This window comes from Heloderma suspectum, chromosome 5 (genome assembly GCF_057233095.1).
Source record: "Heloderma suspectum isolate Gila_16-S chromosome 5, 16-S_ref, whole genome shotgun sequence".
Lineage (NCBI taxonomy): Eukaryota > Metazoa > Chordata > Lepidosauria > Squamata > Helodermatidae > Heloderma > Heloderma suspectum.
Genome location: NC_139462.1, coordinates 214,476,875 through 214,497,519, shown reverse-complemented (window position 1 = coordinate 214,497,519; position 20,645 = coordinate 214,476,875). Strand labels below are relative to the sequence as shown.

The 20,645-nt window shown below is 43.4% G+C and overlaps 1 protein-coding gene across 1 annotated transcript in view; it reads right to left on the bottom strand.

Moving 5' to 3' along the window:
- Positions 1-20,645, bottom strand: part of ADARB2 (adenosine deaminase RNA specific B2 (inactive)) — a 635,707-nt gene that overhangs the window by 56,239 nt on the left and 558,823 nt on the right. The window contains exon 7 of the mRNA XM_084855086.1: positions 3,631-3,782. Coding sequence (XP_084711212.1) covers positions 3,631-3,782 — 152 coding nt within the window. The remainder of the gene's footprint in view (positions 1-3,630; positions 3,783-20,645) is intronic.

Sequence of the window (20,645 nt, the reverse complement as noted above, 5' to 3'; positions counted from 1 at the left end):
AATAATAAATAAATAAATAAATAAATAAATAAAATAAACGTGATTCAATGCAAGCAAATGTGAAGTGATGCATATTGGGGCAAAAATTCCCAACTTCATATATACATATATGGGATCTGAGCTAGCAGTGTTTGAGATCTTAGGGTTGTAGTCGACAGCTTGATGAAAATGTTGACCCAGTGTGCAGCTGCTGTGAAAAAGGCAAATTCTATGCAAGGCATAATTAGGAAAGGAATCAAAAATAAAACTGCCAATATCATACTGCCCTTGTACAAATCTATGGTGCAACCATGCTTGGAATACTGTGTACAGTTCTAGTCACTGCCCCGAAAAAAGGATATTGTAGGGTTGGAAAAAGTGCAGGAAAGGGCAACTAAAATGATCAAGGGGCTGGAGCAGTTCCCCTATGAGGAAAGGTTACAATGTCTGGGACTGTTTAGCTTAGGAAAAAGGTGAGTAAGGGGAGACATGACAGAGATGTACAAAATTATGCATGCTGTGGAGAAAGTGGATAGGGCGAACATTTTTCTCCCTCTCTTATAATACTAGAACCCAGGGTCATCCCATGAAACTGTCTGAATGGAGATTCCTGAATCTACAGATAAAAGGACATACTTCTCCACACCGTGCATAGTTAAACTATGGAATTTGCTACCACAAGATGTAGTGATGGCCACCACTTTGGACGGCTTCAAAAAGAGACTAGACAAATTCTTGAAGGAGGAGGATACCAATGGCTACTAGTCCTGATGGCTGTGTACGCTACCTTCAGTATCAGAAGCAGTATGCCTATGTACACCAGTTGCTGAGGAACATGAGTGGGAGGGTGCTGTTGCATTAATATCCTACCTGCATGTTTCCTACAGGTAGCTGGCTGGCCACTGTGTGAACAGAATGCTGGACTAGATGGACCCTTGGTCTGATCCAGGATCGCTCTTCTTATGTTCTTATCTTCCTCAGGACTGAATCCCTTTGTCTTGTCATAACCATGGTTAAGGGAAGTATCAGTAATGCCCTTCACGGCTTCACCATGGTTAATGCCTGGTTAAACAAGAAACTTGATGAGCATTAACCACAGTTGAGGTTGATGCTGAAGTTACCTTTGCCATGGTTAAAGCAGAAGGTGCTGATTTATTCTCAAGAAGGGATGAGGCAGGAACCAACATTCCTGGTACTGGCCTCTAATCCTGTGTAGCCATGGTAAAGCTGGTTGAATAAGCTCCTGTGGTTGCAGATTGTGGTTAAACAGCAACCTTGGTTAGCATTAACCATGGCGATGGTTATTACCACATTCTCCAGGAGAGGTCTGTTCTCAGAGAGAGGTCTATAGTAGTCTTCCCCAACATGGAACCCTTCAGATGTGTTGGACTGTATTTCCTACAATTCCCAGTCAGCATGGCCATTGAGACCATGCTGGCTAGGAATTATGGGAGCTGCAGTCCATCACATCTGGAGGGTGCCAGGTTGGGGAAGACTGAAGTAACCTTTGCTCCTGCTAGAAGGCAAATCCGGTCACACCATCTGTACTTTCCCATAACATCATCAAAGAAAGAAGAGCTCTATCTACCTTTATATCCAGACACTCCACTTGCTGGATAGATTTAAAACGTGCTATTGAAACAACGAGTGCTATATTATTAGCATCCTAATTGTTTCAGTAATATTGCTTGAATCACTATTCCACAAAAAGATGGAATTGTTCTCAACTGAAAAGGCAGAGGTTTCAGTTGTCATGGCCATGTATTATTTAAAGGTCAAATGAATCTAAAACATTTCTTCATAAGAGGAAAATGGGTACATTATAGAGCCTGTTTAAAAAAAAATACAAGGAAAATGGTTTTCCAAACGAAAGAATGCAAACAGAATTTTTAAAACCCTGTAACAAGCTTTGCAGGGCAAGGTTGGGCTGGCGTGTTCCATCAGTTAGAAAGAAGGTTCAGACAAAAGGGAAATTAGGGTTCACCTTGGGGCAAGGGCCATTTCACTGTAGAATCCTAGAGGTTCCACAACTCTGCCTTCACCAAAAAGAAACCCTGGCTAACTGGGTCAAGTCTTCTCCAGTGAGCACTAAAAGCAGGCATGGAATGCCCCAAATTACTTCCCGATTTAGCTCATAAAACCTAATAGACCATTGTATACATTATAAGGCTTACAAAAGATGTAAATAGTCTAAGTTTAGATCAGTTCAGAAACTGCAACTGGGCCAAAATGCAGCCACCAGATTGCTGTGCAGAGCCCAGTGACTGCAGCATATAACTCTTAGCTTATCCCAGCTTCGCTGGTTACTTCTTTATTTTCTGGCTCAAAGCCTTTAAAATCTGTAATGATGTAGAACCAGGTTGCTGCCAAAATTGCCTTCTCCCATGTGAATGTGCCTAAGAGACAGGGACTTCACAGTAGAGGCACCACAACTCTGGACTGCCCTCCCTGTGGACATCTTCCAAGCTCCTTCTTTGTATGTATTTAAGCATTTATTGACTTACTTATTTCAACAAGCGTTTCATATCTAACAAATGGAAACTGCAACAAAATGTTGCAGTGTGGCTTGCTCCAGTTCAGGATTTCAGCCAGCCATACCCTTTTCCAGGATACCCCATTCCATCCTCCCTCCTTCAGTGGTTTTTCAATTTCCCTCCAGCGGTCAGTCAGCATTCTGTGGCTACTGAGCATGCTCAGGCTTTGGTTTCCTCCCCTGTAATTTTTTAAAATAAAGACTTTTGCAGACCTTGGGGTTCCCCAAGCCCTGTTGATAACTCCCTCTTGTGGGTGGATGGTGCAGTTTTGGCTACATAAAGATCCACACTTGGAAAATGAGTTATGTGATTAGGATTTATTAACTTCCCTTCTTTTACCTGATATATTGTTTTAGCAGTGTGATTTTAGTATTTGTAGTTATTATTTTAAATGTTGCCCCTGCTGCTGCTGCTAGCTCCCACTTGCCCAGATGGGTAAGAAATCAGAATGGGTAAGAAAACATGAACTCCCTCCTTAGAACAAATTCTTCTTTCCCCCTAAGTTCTGGTTAAGTTCTGCTTGTCAGTCCCAGCATTAGTCTTAATTAACCTTAGGTTTTATTCTGGTTTTATTCTGGTTGCATTGCTATATTGCGGTTTTAATGCTTTTGTATTTTTGTATTGTTTTACTGTGTACCTCTTGGTTTTAATTTTTGTCAACTGCCCAGAGAGCTTCCGCTATTGGGCAGTATAGGCATTAATTAATTAATTAATTAATTAAGAGTTCCCCTTAACCCAGGATCTGAAACCTATTTTAAACAATGGTTTCCGATCGTAGTCAAATAGGAAGCTTGGTTAAACTGAGCTGTGGTTAATGCCCATGCTGATGAACGACTTAATTGTGGTGAAGGTGGCAGGGGAGAATGTGTTCCTTGGAGTAAATAGAACTCCAAGAAGGAGTTCTATTTAGCGAGAAGGAGGCAGGCATTCCCAAAGCTGCCTCTCATTTCCTTAAGAACTATTAAAAGCGAGCCAGTGTTACGTCTACTCCAGCCCATTGAGAGAGGTACACAATGCATTATTTCCCCAAGAAGTTACCTACTTAACAGGCAAGCCCCGAACGGAAATGTTAACAGAACCAAAAAATAAAATAAAATTAGGGAAGTCCATTTCTTACAGTCTGTGGTGATTTCATAGGGGGAGTTGAGGCGTGCATCTCCACAGGGGGACGTGCTCACGTACAGATGGAACAGAATGTTCTCTTTTAGCCTGTAGCCTCCCTCTTTTAACCGCACGAAGATTGATCTCTCACCATCTTCCCGTCGTTTGCTAGGATCACAAAAAAAGGTTGCAGGTCATTTGTTACATTCCAAATCAGAACTAATTTTCTTCTCCCTATGGGTTAGCTTATAGCCTTTTGTTATATTTCTTCTATGTACCAAGTATCAGTTTTCTCTAGGTTATGTTTGCATTTTCATTACAGTGAGTTTAAGGCTCCAGCCATCAAATTCATTATACAACAAACAAACAAAAAGGTTAGAATCAAAATATATCATTAAAACAGGGCCATTATTTATTCAAACAAACAATAACTAAACAACAATGTCAGCACTGTTATGTCCACAAAATATTTTTAAGGCTACAATCCCGTAAGTACTTACCTGGAACTTACTTAAATCAATGGGACTTACTTCTGAAAAGAAGTGCACAGAATTGCATGGTAAAAGCTCAGATAAAAAGCTGGATGTGTTTCCACTGTCTTCAGCAGCAGCTTTTAAAATTCTACACATCAGAAGGTTGTTTGCAAGCCATTTCAATCAATAGGGCCTAATAATACAGCAGTCACATTTTTTTGTAGATAAAAAAGGAGGACGAGTGGTGAGAGTACTGTTATTTATCAGGCGTTGAAAAAAGAATTGTTCGAGCCACTGATTGGAAATGGTGGACTTTGGATATAATTGATAAATTCTACCTTTCTGTTTATCTTCAAGGAGTAATACCATATATAGGAGAACTGTTAACCAGTATTTTATGAATGGAAAGGTAACTATGGCTGCTTTTGGATGTCAAAATATGCCATGGTTTATCATGATGGTCTTACATGTTCCCCCTCCTCCTCCAGGTGGTGTGGCCCTGAGGAGGGGATTGGAAGTATTTGCTTCCATTTTTTGACTAACTGCAGCTTGTTGTGTTATCCAAACCCAAACAGTTTGAGCATAAGTGGAGGCTTAACTATAGTTTGTTGAAACACACCAGCTTCATAACCCATAATTGAAGTTGGCTTGTTTCAAACACCATAATTAAGATCAACCACAGTTTATTGGGTTTGGATGACAAAATAAGCCATGGTTAATCAAAAGCAGAAGTGAAAGTTTCCAATCTCCTAACAGCCATGATGGGAGGATAAGTAGGGAGTATATGAAGGGGGCAGGGGCTAAGCTCATTCCTGTCACAATAAATCATGGTTTATCAAAACATACAGCCTATATGTTTTCTTAAATGAGGGTCACAGATTGAGGCTTGAGGGACAATATTAAACCTGCTCTGAAAGCTAATGTGAATGGAAATGCAGATTTATGGTTTAAAGCTGCTGATGAAGACAATGTTGCAACATGCCTAGGTTTGTGGTCTTCATCATTTGATCTTTATTTTTATATATAATTTATTCTTATTCTAACTTTCTTTTACTGAGTAGATTATTTGGGGCTAGATAATAAGTTTTGAGTCTTTGCGTCCATTGAACCAATTATCCTAGAATCAATTTACTGATTTAAGTGGGATTAGAGCAAAGTAAATGGTTGGAAAATTGGTTCCCAACAAGCGGATCATAAACACATTTACTTGAAACAAGCCACGTTGATTTCTATAGAATTTCCACAGAATGGCTTACAGCTTATACAAGGTTGAGAACTTCAACCACTTCTGAGCCATCAATCCAATTTCAGTAGATATATTTGCAAATAAATATTTTGAACATTGGAGTTGGACAATTTGTTCACTGCCATGAAGTGAATCATAAATAATCAGACTGGAATGCTGCACCTTATTTGCATGTTAGGGAAGAGTCTCACAATCCTATTTGTCACACGATGAACTAATTTTGCAAATCATTCTGTGTTTTAAGCCTTAGCTAACTCAAGTTTATCTAGCCTCAAACGTCCTTTACTTGCCTGGGAAATCAGTTGTGTATTGGCCTCCCCACAAGCCACAGAACTGCATTCCAACATGGCACAGAAAAGACATGGCAATGAGGACAATATAAACATGTGTGATGGGTGAAGGAGAAAATCATATAAGTGCATCCTGAGACTATTAGGACCTGCCTGTACATTCATTACTTGGCCCTGGAATTCTACCTAGAGTCAAGAACTGCAGATAGAGATTGATTATGAACATCCCATTTCTTTCGACAGTGAGAGGTTTCAAAGGTTCCAATGCTATTCTTTGGTTTCTTTTGGAGGCTTATGCATTTTTTAATCTCTGGGTTTTATTTATAAAGATGCAGGTTGAACATAAGAGGAGGCTCACAGCTTAACACTCCTAAATTCACTGCTCCACCATCATATTACCTGGGGAGCAGCCAGCACCTTCAGATCCTTGCAGAGAGCATCTTGGCTCTCTGTCTCTTTTAGTCTGAATTTATCTCCCCTGCTGCAAAACTGCCAGTACAATCTTTTGGGCAGTATCCAATTTGACACTACTACCACTACTTCATTGTGCTAGCATAAGCCACCTCTAGCGCAGCGCCAGCAAATGGTATTGGCGTTGCGGTAGAAGACATGTTAGCGCAAGCAGAACATGATTTATGTCAGCAGTAATGTTGAATTGGATACTGCCCTTTGTTTCCTGCTTATATCCAGAGCTCAATTAACAATTCCTCAGCTGGGAGGAAGAAATCCAGGTGAGTGGTGTTTGCACCTTCCTGGTCAATAGCAGCTGATAACCATCAATTAACACAGGAATATATCCAGGCAAGACCTGGCCAAACCAGTTTTTCTCTTAAGCCGACTGTCCCTGTTTTAGACTTCAACTCCCATCAGCTCCAGCCAGCATGGCCAATGCTCAGGAATGCTGGGAGCTGTAGTCCAAAACATCTGGAGAGAACCAGGTTGGGGAAGGCTGTCTTAAGCAATACCCTGATCTTTTACACTCACAGCCACTGGGTTAATGGGACCCCTGAAATATCATTCAGACCGACCCCAAACCTATATTTATAACTGAAAAGCAAGTCCCAAATGTTCAAATAAAAGCAGAAACCTCCCTGTTCAGTTATTCATTTCTAACCATGCCAAGGAGAGTGGAGGAGCAGTGCATGAGCCTGAGGCCTTCTCTGGATCTCACCTCAGCTACAATCCCAGAGGCCAAGTAACAAAGGAACGAGCCCTTGATGATGGGGGTATCTGGATTTTGTGAAATCCATCCCATGTGTGTTTCATGGATTGTGCGGTGTTGTTTGTTCTGGCACCCGTTCATAGACGGATTCAATTTTTTTTCGTTATGTGGAAAAATACACAAATTATTCCATAAGAGGGTTCGCAACAATTTATGTTAGTACATAACTTTTAGTGTATTGTTCCCTATTCCATTCAACTTTTCCCTGTGTATATTTTCCAGGATGGCATATGCCTCAGCAGAAACTTGCATGTTTTCCTACAAATAAATTTGCATAAATTTTGGGAAAGTAAAAAAAAAAAGATCTGAAAGTCCACAGACTCCACACGGCCTGAGGAGGCCGGTTTGCAATGGATTCCATAGGTTGGATTCTTAGAAACCTGAACTCATTTTAGTCCGTCTTGAATTTCTCCAACATCCCTACTTTGTGGTGGCTTTACTGTTCAGTTCCTTCAGGGTGTTACTGAGCTTGTCTGCAGCATATGTTTGCCTCAGGTCAGTGGTGAGTAGAAATTGATCCAGCCAGCAGTTCAGCTCCAGTATCCTCTATGCTGTAAACATATGGGAATTGGTCCTGGTGCCAGAAGGCGTTGTCTTTCTGCGATTTTAAGCTGGACAACTTTGAAGAACAACAAAAAAAATGGACCACAACAGAAAAGCATGGAGAGCAGCCTTCCCCAACCTGGTGGTCTCCACATGTGTTGGACCTCAACTCCCAGCACTCCTCAGCAAGCACAGATGGCACCAGATTGGGGAAGGCTGATGTTGAGAAAACATGGGTAACTGTCTTCCCTCAGCTGTCAGTTTTGCTGTATACAGGCTGACAATAGGGTGTGTGAATAGGACCTCTTCAATGCATTGGGCGAATGTGTGGAGGGAGATGGGGATCATGTGGGCTAGCTCTGCTCTGTGTCAGAATTGCACATTACTTCAACATTCCCCTGATATCTGCATGGAAGGATCTAGATGCATGTGCCACTCTATGCATATAGAACGTCTTCTGACACCGGCTGCATGTATGGACATTAGGGGTGAGTGGAATTGGTGTGTGGCCCTCTTCTACCTTTCCCTTCCTTTGCCTCTTCCCCTGTTGCCAATGTCAACTTTCCCTGGCAACAATATATCTATGTGAGAATATTTTCTGCCATGTTTCCTAAAATGTTCCTCATGCAATGCACACTCCTGCACAGATTTGTGTAACTGCACTGCTTCAGGATGGTAAGACCTCAACTATATATTTACTAGATTTTCAGGTGGGAAAGCTCAAGAACATAAGAAATGACTTTGCTCAGACCATCTAGTCCAGTATTCTGTGTCCAACCTAGGGATGCTGGAGAAATTCAAGACGGACTAAAATGGGCTCCGATTTCTAAGAATCTGACCTGCGGAATTCACTGAGGAGCAACCCCCTCAGGCTGCGTGGAGTCTGTGGACATTTGGATTTTTTTTTACTTTCCCAAAATCTACGCATATTTATTTGTAGGAAAATATGCATGTTTCTGCTGAGGAAAAGTTGAATGGAATGGGGGACAATACGTTAAACACACTAAGGTAAATTATGTAAATTGTTATGACACCTCTTATGTAATTATCTGCATATTTTTCTGCATGATGAAAAAAATTGCATCCATCTGTGAGCAGACGATGGAACAAAAGGTGCCTGACAATCCACAAAACACAGACAGAGTGGACAGTCCATACATCCCTAGTCCAACCTGGGTTTTGTAGGGAAGTTCCTTTGATATTGTCAGGATCTTTGAGAAATATTTTTAAAAATACACTTCTTTCAAGCCTCCTTCAGTTGTTCTATCTGGGTAGAGTCAATGTGGTGGTGGTGGGGTGGGCAGTGGCATTGCTGTGGTAGGTTCTATCCCCAATTGAAATGTTGTTGTTGTTCAGTCGTTCAGTCGTGTCCGACTCTTCGTGACCCCATGGACCATAGCACGCCAGGCCTTCCTGTCCTGCGTTCTCTCCCGGAGCATGCTCAAGTTCATATTCATTGCATCCGTGATGCTATCTAGCCATCTCATCCTCTGCCGTCCCCTTCTCCTTTTGCCTTCAGTCTTTCCCAGCATCAGGGTCTTTTCCAGGGAGTTTTCTCTTCGCATTAGGTGGCCAAAATATTGGAGCTTCAGCTTCATTATCTGTCCTTCCAATGAGCACTCAGGGTTGATTTCCTTTAGGATGGACTGATTTGACCTCCTCGCAGTCCAGGGGCCTCGTAAGAGTCTTCTCCAGCACCACAGTTCGAAAGCATCAATTCTTCAGCGCTCAGCCTTCCTGACAGTCCAGCTCTCACAGCCATACATTACTACTGGGAAAACCATAGCTTTGATTAGATGGACCTTTGTCGGCAAGGTGATGTCTCTGCTTCTTACTATGCTGTCTAGGTTTGCCATAGCTTTCCTCCCAAGGAGCAAGCGTCTTTTAATTTCATGGCTACAGTCACCGTCTGCGGTGATCTTGGAGCCCAAGAAAGTAAAATCTGTCACTGCTTCCATTTCTTCCCCTTCAATATGCCAGGAAGTGATAGGGCCAGATGCCATGATCTTAGTTTTTTTAATGTTGAGTTTCAAACCAGCTTTTGCACTCTCCTCTTTCACCCTCAACAAGAGGCTCTTGAGATCCTCTTCGCTTTCTGCCATTAGGGTGGTATCGTCTGCATATCGGAGGTTGTTGATAATTCTCCCAGCAATCTTAATTCCGACCTCTGATTCATCCAACCAATTCATCCCCAATTGAAATACATTTGTTTAAACATGAACTGCTTCGGCTGGTCCAGAATGCTGTGGCCAGTCTGTTGACCAGGACTGGTGAGAGGGAGCACACAACTCCCTTGTTCCAACTTCCAATAGCTTAAATGGCTACCAGTCTGTTTCCGGACAGAATTGGAAGTACTGACTATGACCTCTAAAACCGTATATGGCTAGGGACCAGGCTACCTGAAAGACTGCCATTTCTCGTATGAGCCTTCCCGCTTCTTAAGAACTTCAGGAGAGGCCCTTCTTTCAAGACTGCTGCCTTCAGAGGTGCATTTGGCGGCAACGTGAAAGACGGCCTTCTTGGTAGCCGCTCACTGCCTGTGGAATTCCCTGCAGGGGGAGGCCAGGCTCGTTCCCCCTCTGCTGTTGTCCACCGGCAGGCAAAGTCCTCTTTATTCAAGCAGAACTTTGTTGTGCTGGATGCTGTTTTTACTCTGTTATCATTGTGTTTTTAATTGTGTTTCAATGTATTTGCTTAGCATTGTTTTTTATCAAGTGTTATTAGTGATATTAAGCTGCTTGAGTGCCAGTTTTGGTAGGAAGGTGGGGTATATATCAAACAAATAAGCAAACAGCTGAACTGAGCTTACATGCATACAAGTGTATGTGTGTAAGGACCTCCCTATGGAATCAGGAATCCTGCCATTGCGGGGTGGAAAATTATACCACTATTCCAGCCCCCCCCCCACATTTGTTCTACCTGGTTGGAACATCTGAAAACAGGGCTGGCACCAGTATGAGGGAGCCTGTGGCACAATGCCCTCCGGTAACCCTGATGGGCCCTCTCCTATGTAACCCTGATGGGCCTCTAGCAGGTAACAACAGCATAATAGCACCATATAGCAAGAGGCCATTTGCATGTCTCCCAATGCCCCCTCTGTAGCATTACTCCAGGGCACTTTGGGAAATTAAAATGGTGGCTCATTGACTGGTGTTACTTGGAGAGCCCATGGCAGACGTCAGCAGTGGGTCCTGAAGGGGTACTATTGGGCTCATTCCCTACTTCTGGGCTTCCCACAGGTAGCTGGTTGACCAATGTGGGAAGAAAATGCTGGAATATATCAGCCTTTGGTCTGATTCAGCATGGCTCTTCTTATCTTCTTAATGGGGCTCCAGCATTGCCTGATGATGCCATGTGCTGATGTTGGACCTGTCTCAAATGGGCTTCAATGTACTCCCAGCCTGTCAAATACAAACGCACGAAAATATATTCTTACACAGAAAATGCACATGTGTGAGAATACAATGAGGATTATATATGGTAGTTTTTCCTCAGGAAATCCTTCTAAGTCACTTTGTACATTCTTTTCTCTCTCTCCTTTTTGGACAAATTTTTTATGCACAAATGGCAGACACACGTTTCTGGGTACATGTGCTTGGTACAATGCTGAAAATGGAGTTGGCTGTCTAATACTTGCAAAAGGGAGACTCATTCCACCTTTTACAAGTTACAGTAAACATCTGTTTTCCAGAATGGGTGTGAACACTCGTGTCTGAATATGTGAAGTGGACCTCAGTTTTATTGGTCTGATTAACAGGACTGTGGTCTGTTGGTACAGATGTTTCTCACACCAATAGATCAGTATACTTCTTTCCAGGGTGGTTGTCATTCCTGCTAACTCTGAATGAAGCTGAACTATTTTTCTTTTCCACAAGCATAATCAACAATGCTTAGCAACTCCGCATATTTGCTTTCTACTAGCTTGTCTTCTTGCGGGAGCACTGCCTCCTCCTCTGGCACAGTATTCATGCTGTTAAAACTGTTTGGCTGTCACTCTTCCACGGTTTGCTTGTTTTGTCAGTTTTTGATGCTGTGATGCGTTTTCTGTCGAGTGAAATTTACAGGCACATTACCCTGCTTGACAGGAACACTGAGCCACTAGGATCCCCTGAGGAGAGGGTGGATGCCTGCGGCTCTCTTATTTCCCTACCACCTTCTGCAAAATCTCGCAGCTACTTTAATTGCATTATCACCCCGCCACAGATCTCTAGAACAATGGAATACTTGAAGATCCTGCCACACAGGGATTTAAAGCAATCACACCCATTTTGAAATCATACAAAGCCAAATCAGCTGGGACTGGGAGAGATGGCAAAATCCCCTGGAATACTGCTATTGCCTGCTATTATTGTGCTAAATTGTATTACGGCATTATTATATTGTTTTTACTGATATTCTAAACTGCCTTGGGAGGATAATTTACCCTAAAAGGTGGTTTAAAAATCCATTACATGAAACAAACATACAAAAAAATAAAAATAATGCTAGTGGTATCTAGAGGCAGTTGCTAGGTGTGCATACAAAGGGTCAGGGTGCCGGGGGCAGAGGTAAGTTAGGGCCTCAGTTCTCTAGGAGAACTTCATCATTTATTGGCCTGGGAAAAATGGAGCCATCTTGGAACCTCACAGCATTTTCTCTCTCTAGGTGGTCCTCTCCTGGAGGTGAAGCCCGAGTCAAGCTGACCCGTTTCGCAACCTAATGTCAAAGCCTCAGGTATACCACTTAGTGGTAATCCTGAATGTGTTACCACATTTATGTCAATGGGCAGAGCTGACTTAGCATTCACTGCAATGTTTCATTTTGCCAGCCTTTGATGCCATCAGTCCAGAGGCTCTCTTTTGCATGAGAAGGAAAAGTGGAACAATGGCCTTGCTATGGAAGAAACAGCTCCAGCATGGATCAGTCACTCAGGATACGGCCAAGCTGAGTGAGGTGCGAGAGTGAGTGGAAGACTGAGGAAGAGATGTAGCTGCAACTCTGTAGGATCTTAGGGAGCTACCTATGTTGGACCATTAGTCCTTCTAACTCTCCAGGGTTTCAGACAAGGATGTTCAGCAGCCCTACCTGGAGATGCCAGAGAATGAGCCTGGGAAATTCAAATTCTGCAACCAAAACATGTACTGCTTTGGATGCAGAATTGAATTCCTTCCCCTCACTGACTTGTATCCCTCCCCCCCCTGCCCACAAGTGGCTGAGGGCAGATCATCATCATGGAGCAGGGAGGGTAAGAGGTGCTTGTGGGGTTTTCTACCTTGGGTGCCAAAATAACTTGGCTAGTCTTGAGCACTATGCACCTTGACTTGGGTGGGGGAAGGTGCCATGTGCAGCTCTGTGTCAGGCTACAAAATGTTTTCGGCTGGCCCGGGTTTGGCCCTCAGAGAGGAACTTTTCAGCAGGATGAAGAAAATGTGGGGCTGATGATAGGGAGGGACACTTCTGAGGGAGGGAACAGCTGAGGAAAAGCTCTTTCCATGCAAGGCTTAGAGATTAAGAGATCTCAGTGTTAGGGTAGAGAGGAAGAAGCAGTAACACAACTTCCTCTCAGTGTGAGGCCTACAGAAAGAGGACCAAGAACAAGGAGCCAGGTGGCCTTTGGAGGTGAACGGAGGCTTTACTTCTCTGAAGCAAGAAATATACTGGACTTGGGAGAGATGTATGGGTCTGGATCCCCACATATTTTGAGGTCAGGTTTATAATTATACATTTAACCCATGTGGATAAAATTGTGTGGTGTAGTGGTTTGTTGTTGTTGTTCAGTGGTTCAGTCGTGTCCGACTCTTCGTGACCCCATGGACCGTAGCACGCCAGGCCTTCCTGTCCTGCGCTCTCTCCCGGAGCGTGCTCAAGTCCATATTCATTGCATCGGTGATGCTATCTAGCCATCTCATCTTCTGCCGTCCCCTTCTCCTTTTGCCTTCAATCTTTCCCAGCATCAGGGTCTTTTCCAGTGAGTGGTGTAGTGGTTAGAGTGTTGTAAATAACTGTTCCTACAAGTTGTCTGTTCCTATGAGTTGTCCTACGAGTTGAGAATTATAGCGTTGGAAGAGCTGCCCACTGAAGATCACAGCAGCTAATCCTGTGGCCAGGGTGCATTAAACAAGCAGATTCTTTTTTACATGGAAGTAGCTGCTGTCATCTCCTGCAAGCAGGTCTTCTGAGCTTACACTGCTCATGTGAGTAGGGAAGCCCCCCATAAAATAATGCCTCAATATACTACGAGAGAGAGAGAGAACAGAAGAAAAGCCCTGCTGGTCCATTTAGCCAAGCATCCAGTTTCCAACAGTGGTCAGCTAGATAAATGCTTATGGGAAACCCGCAGCAGGGCAAGAAGACAACACACCTCTTCTACTGAAACTAGTATTCTGTGGCATGCTGACTTTGAACTTGGGAGTGTCTTCCATAAATCTGTCTAATTCCATTTTAAAGTCATCTAGGCCTGTGGCCATTACTCCAACTTTGTGGCAGTGAGTTCCATAAATTAATTGTGTATTGTGTGAAGAAGGAGTCTACTGCCAGTCCTGAGTCTATTGCCAATCCATTTCACTGAAGAGGAAGGAGAAAGAAAGAAGTAGTGGGCATTTGGGGCTGGGGAGAGGGGCAAGCTAATACAATTCTGCCATCCTTTCTCAGAGAGCAGAAAACATATGCTCAGCCTTACTTTGAACCCTCTCCTGCCTTTTTTCAGCTGAACCCAGTGGTCCTAATCAACACTGTGTGAGAACAAGGGATCCAAAAAAGGTCATAAATGTATTACTGCACTGAAAAAAGGGAAAGGAAAGTAGCTTTGCAATACTTTTAACTGTATTTCAGAGGGCACTAGACAGTGTGTGTGTGTGTGTGTGTGTGTGTGTGTGTAGGCAGAGCAGCTCCTGGCTAAATAGAGAAGAGTATAGGAGTTGTTGTGAACATAGGTTTGTGCTTCTTGGAGAATTCCCTTCACAAAAGAACATAGCATTGATCCAAATAACATAATAAAATAACTGAATGTGCTATGGAGATGGATCAATACAGAGCTTAAGAAACAGTGATTGCGCTTCTGTCCCTAGAGGCATGGATGCCATTCTTAACATAAAGCAGGCACAGGGATTGCTAAGTGGAGAAAACATAATAATTTAATGTAAACCCAAAATGGGGGTGGGTGGGAAGCAGAGACTATAAAAGATAGCATATCAGTTATGTCTGATTCCTTGCAGGTTCTTCTTTTCTCTCTCTTCCTTTTAAGTTAAGCTCATCTGCTCTGTTACTGCTATACTGCATTCTGTCAATGCCCAGGTGTAACAGGAATGCCCCCTTCATGGATCACTGCCTTGTTGTGGCGAAGGGGCTTGCGTAACTCAGTGAAGCCATAAACTATGCCGTGCAGGGCCACCCAAGACGGACAGGTCATGGCAGAGAGTTCTGACAAAATGTGGTCCACTGGAGAAGGAAATGGCAACCCACTCCAGTATTCTTGCCAAGAAAACCCCATGGAACATATCACAAGGCTAAAAGATATGACGCCAGAAGATGAGCCCCTCAGGTCGGAAGGTGTCCAATATGCTACTGGGGAAGAGCAGAGGGTATTTCCAAGTAGCACCAGAAAGAGTGAAGCGGCTGGGCCAAACCCGAAAGGACACTCAGCTGTGGATGTGTCTGGTGGTGAAAAGAAAATCCGATGCTGTAAAGAACAATATTGTTTAGGAACCTGGAATGTCAGATCAATGAATCAAGGTAAGCTGGAGGTGGTCAAACATGAGATGGCAAGATTGAACATCGACATCTTGGGAATCAGTGAACTAAAATGGACAGGCATGGGCGAATTTAATTCAGGTGACCATCATATCTACTATTGTGGGCAAGAATCCCTTAGAAGAAATGGAGTAGCACTCATAGTCAACAAAAGGGTGGGAAAAGCAGTACTGGGGTACAATCTTAAAAATGATAGAATGATCTCAGTACGAATCCAAGGCAAACCATTCAACAACACAGTAATTCAAGTCTATGCCCCAACCACTGAGGCCGAAGAAGCTGAGGTTGATCGGTTCTATGAAGACCTACAACACCTTCTAGAACTAACGCCAAAAAAAGATGTCCTCTTCATCATAGGGGATTGGAATGCTAAAGTAGGAAGTCAAGAAATCACCGGGATAACAGGCAGGCATGGCCTTGGTGTACAAATTGAAGCAGGACAAAAGCTAATAGAGTTTTGCCAAGAGAACATGCTGATCATAGCAAACACTCTTTTCCAACAGCACAAGAGGCGACTCTACACATGGACGTCACCAGATGGTCAATATCGAAATCAGATTGATTATGTCCTTTGCAGCCAAAGATGGAGAAGCTCCATACAGTCAGTAAAAACAAGACCTGGAGCTGACTGTGGCTCAGATCATGAGCTGCTTCTTGCAAAATTTCGGCTGAAATTGAAGAACGTCGGGAAAACCACTAAACCTTTCAGGTATGACCTAAATCATATCCCTGATGAATATACAGTGGAGGTGAGGAATAGATTTCAGGGATTAGACCTGATAGACAGAGTGCCTGAGGAACTATGGACGGAGGTCCGTAACATTGTTCAGGAGGCAGCAACGAAATCCGTCCCAAAGAAAAAGAAATGCAAGAAAGCCAAGTGGCTGTCTGATGAGGCTTTACAAGTAGCTCACGAAAGAAGGGAAGCGAAAAGCAAAGGAGAAAGGGGAAGATATACCCAACTGAATGCAGAGTTCCAGAGAATAGCAAGGAGAGACAAGAAGGCCTTCTTAAATGAACAATGCAAAGAAATCGAGGAAAACAACAGAATGGGAAAGACTAGAGATCTCTTCACGAAAATTGGAGATCTCAAGGGAACGTTTTGTGCAAAGACGGGCATGATAAAGGACAAAGAAGGCAGGGACCTAACAGAAGCAGATGAGATTAAGAAGAGGTGGCAAGAATACACAGAAGAACTATACAGGAAAGATCTGAATGTCCCTGATAGCCATGATAGTGCGGTCACTGAACTTGAGCCGGACATCCTAGAGAGTGAAGTCAAGTGGGCCTTAGGAAGCATTAGTAACAACAAAGCTAGCGGAGATGACAGTATTCCAGCCGAGCTATTTAAAATCCTAAAAGATGATGCTGTTAAAGTGCTGCATTCAATATGCCAACAAATCTGGAACACTCAACAGTGGCCACAAGACTGGAAAAGGTCAGTTTACATTCCAATTCCAAAGAAGGGCAACGCCAAAGAGTGTTCAAACTACCGCACCATTGCGCTCATTTCACATGCCAGCAAGGTGATGCTCAAAATCCTACAAGCTAGGCTTCAGCAGTATGCGAACCGAGAACTACCGGAAGTACAAGCTGGGTTTAGAAGAGGCAGAGGAACTAGAGATCAAATCGCCAACATTCGCTGCATCATGGAGAAAGCAAGAGAATTCCAGAAAAACGTCTATTTCTGCTTCATTGACTACGCTAAAGCCTTTGATTGTGTGGATCACAACAAACTGTGGCAAATTCTGAAAGTGATGGGAGTACCAGACCACCTTACCTGTCTCCTGAGAAACCTGTATGAGGGTCAAGAAGCAACAGTAAGAACCAGAGATGGAACAACCGATTGGTTCAAAATTGGGAAAGGAGTACGACAAGGCTGCATATTGTCACCCTGCTTATTTAACTTATATGCAGAGTACATCATGAGAAATGCCGGGTTGGATGAATCAGAGGTCGGAATTAAGATTGCCGGGAGAATTATCAACAATTGAATTATCAATTATTAACAACCTCCGATATGCAGACGATACCACCCTAATGGCAGAAAGCGAAGAGGATCTCAAGAGCCTCTTGTTGAGGGTGAAAGAGGAGAGTGCAAAAGCTGGTTTGAAACTCAACATTAAAAAAACTAAGATCATGTCATCTGGCCCTATCACTTCCTGGCATATAGAAGGGGAAGAAATGGAAGCAGTGACAGATTTTACTTTCTTGGGCTCCAAGATCACCGCAGACGGTGACTGTAGCCATGAAATTAAAAGACGCTTGCTCCTTGGGAGGAAAGCTATGGCAAACCTAGACAGCATAGTAAGAAGCAGAGACATCACCTTGCCGACAAAGGTCCATCTAATCAAAGCTATGGTTTTCCCAGTAGTAATGTATGGCTGTGAGAGCTGGACTATAAGGAAGGCTGAGCGCCGAAGAATTGATGCTTTCGAACTGTGGTGCTGGAGAAGACTCTTACGAGTCCCCTGGACTGCAAGGAGGTCAAATCAGTCCATCCTAAAGGAAATCAACCCTGAGTGCTCATTGGAAGGACAGATAATGAAGCTGAAGCTCCAATATTTTGGCCACCTAATGCGAAGAGAAAACTCCCTGGAAAAGACCCTGATGCTGGGAAAGACTGAAGGCAAAAGGAGAAGGGGACGGCAGAGGATGAGATGGCTAGATAGCATCACGGATGCAACGAATATGAACTTGAGCACGCTCCGGGAGAGAGCGCAGGACAGGAAGGCCTGGCGTGCTATGGTCCACGGGGTCACGAAGAGTCGGACACGACTGAACGACTGAACAACAACAACAAACAGGAATGCACCTGACTTTGGAACACCTTCCCCAAACAGGTAAAACTGGTGCCAGCTCTACAATCTTTTCAGTGCCAGGTAAAGACATTTTTATTTGCTCAAGGAGCTTAAAGGGTTATGACTTCTCAGTTTGCCGGTCTGGTATGAAGGGTTTTTTTTTGAAAAATGTACTGCATTTTGTATGAACAATTTTATTTATGACTTTTGTACACAACTCTAGAATCCAATTGGATGAAGGGAAGTTTAGGATTTTAAAAAAATCATTAGACAGCCAACCTTGGGTGAACATCTCCATAAGAAAATAAGAAGAGCCATGCCGAATCAGACCAAGGGTCCATTCTAGTCCGGCCAACCAGCTGCCCATGGGAAACCTACAAGCAGGGCATGAGTACAACAGCACCCTCCTGCCCATGATCCCCAGCAACTGGCACCTCTGATATTGGAGGTAGCACAGAGTGGTAACCATTGATAGCCTTCTCCTCCAGGAATTTGTCCAATCCCCTTTTAAAGCCATCCAAATTGGTGGCCATCACTACAGTGGTAGTGAATTTCATAGTTTAACTATGTGCTGTGGAGGGAGTATTACTGTATACTGCTTAGATTCCAGGGCTGCTGTCTGCTTCACGCACCAGTGGGTAGCTCTTTTATGATCCAAAGAACATATTAATGACCAACAAAATACAAGAGAGCATGTTCATCGTAAATAACTTTCTCCACTATGACTCAGCAGCAGTGAAGGAAGAAAATTCTTATAATGAGAAGATGGCTGGTCTTTCATTCTCTGGCCATTCACTCCTCTTATCTGGTCTGTGCTTAAAGCATTCATTGTAAACAGCCTAGAGGCTTCATAAAACACAGCTTTATGATTAAAATCTAATAGCTGCTGAAGGAAAATTGGCTGGCATAAAATGCCTCCAGACTAAATCTGACTCCCTTTGTACAGTTATTTGGTCCAGACCAAGCAAGCAAGCTCGTAAATGGTGAGTTAGAAAAACAACTACATCAGACCCGTCATTATTCCCAACTTGGTTAAACCAGACTTCTGGTTATTGGAATGCAATGGATTGCTATGATGAATTCAACATTTTGATGTAGCTCTCTACTAGGTCTGCACAATTTGGGACCAATCAAACTGAATGCAGCCCACCACCAGCCAAGTATTTCAGCTCTCGCTAGGGGCTTGATGAAACTCTTTTTTATTGCCTGCCTGGGACTGCAGTGCAGACAAAAGTGAATTGCCTAGCGCCCCTACACCAAACTGTTTTGAGGTGACTTGTTATTTCATCTGCTTGCTGGGGTTTATATTTCAACATAACATTTAAAAAAAAGGTTTAGGGTGCAATCCTATGGCTGCTAGTCAGCGGTTAGAGAGCCATAGGATAGGCCGGTTCCCAGGAGAACTGACCCCCTCCCCCTCCCGCACTGCCTTATAGGCAGCGTGGATCAGCCCTGCACTCTGTGCTCAGAAGAGTGGCATGGTGTGTCGAAAATGGGGCATTCCTGGGGGTGGGCTGCGGTGTGTTGGTCAGAAATGCTGGTATGACACATCCTATGTGTCATCTGGCTGCCACTTCCCGTGCTCTGAGGTCTCGAAGTTAGACAGCTGAAATTGGCTGTCTAGCTGTGAAAACAGGGTGGGGGGAGTGAGGAGGAGATCTGCTCCTCACCACTCCTCCTGCCCTGCACTGGATAGGTAGTTGCCCCCGGGCTCGGAGGCAACCGTCGATCCAGGTAGGATTGCTCCTTCCATTGTTTTAATTGGGCTTTCTGTGGCTTTAGAGCAATTTACTTGCTGTATGTCACCTGGAATTCCTTCAGGTTGAGAAGGCATTTGTTATAACCAACCAACCAATAACATATGCTGTTGCTACAGGAACTGTAGCATTGGGATGAAAACAGTGGGGACACACAAGGATCTGTATTGGGACCACTGCTTTTTAACTTGTTCATAAATGATCTGGAGTTAGGGGTGAGCAGAGGGGTGGCAAGTTTGCAGATGACATGAAATTATTTAGCATGGTTTGTTTGTGAAGGGTTTGTGAAGAGCTCCAAAAGGATGTCTCCAGACTAGGTATCAAAATGGCAAATGTGGTTCAACGTAAGCAAGTGCAGCAGCTTTGAAAAAGGCAAATTCCATGTTAGAGATCATTAGGAAAGCAACTGAAACTCAAACGGTCATAATGCCTTTACACAAATCTATGGTGCAACCACACAGTTCTGGTCACTGCAGCTCAAACAGGATACTGTAGAGCTAGAATAGGTGCAGAAAAGGACAACCAAAATGATCAAGAGGTGGGAATAATTCCCCTATGAGGAAAGCTTACAGTGCTTAGGACATTTTAGCTTAGAAAAAAGGCAATCAAGGGGAGACATGATAGAGATGTATAAAACGGTATATGGTGTGGAAAAAATGGATAGGGTGAAGTTTTTCTCCCTCTCTCATAATACTAGAATCTGGCATCATAAAATGAAGGTAAACTGTGGAAGTTCTAACACAGACAAAAGGAAGTATTTCTTTCACACAGCACATAGTTAAACTATGTGGAACTCACTACCCCAAGTTGTAGTGGTAGCCACCAACTTCAACGGCTTTAAAAAGGGATTTGACAACTTCATGGAGGATAAGGCTATCAGTGACTACTAGTCATGATATGTTGCAGTGGTAGAAGAGACAAAGGAGACAGAGGCTAAGAGGTAAGTGGGCTGCAGGAAGCCCAGGGGGCTG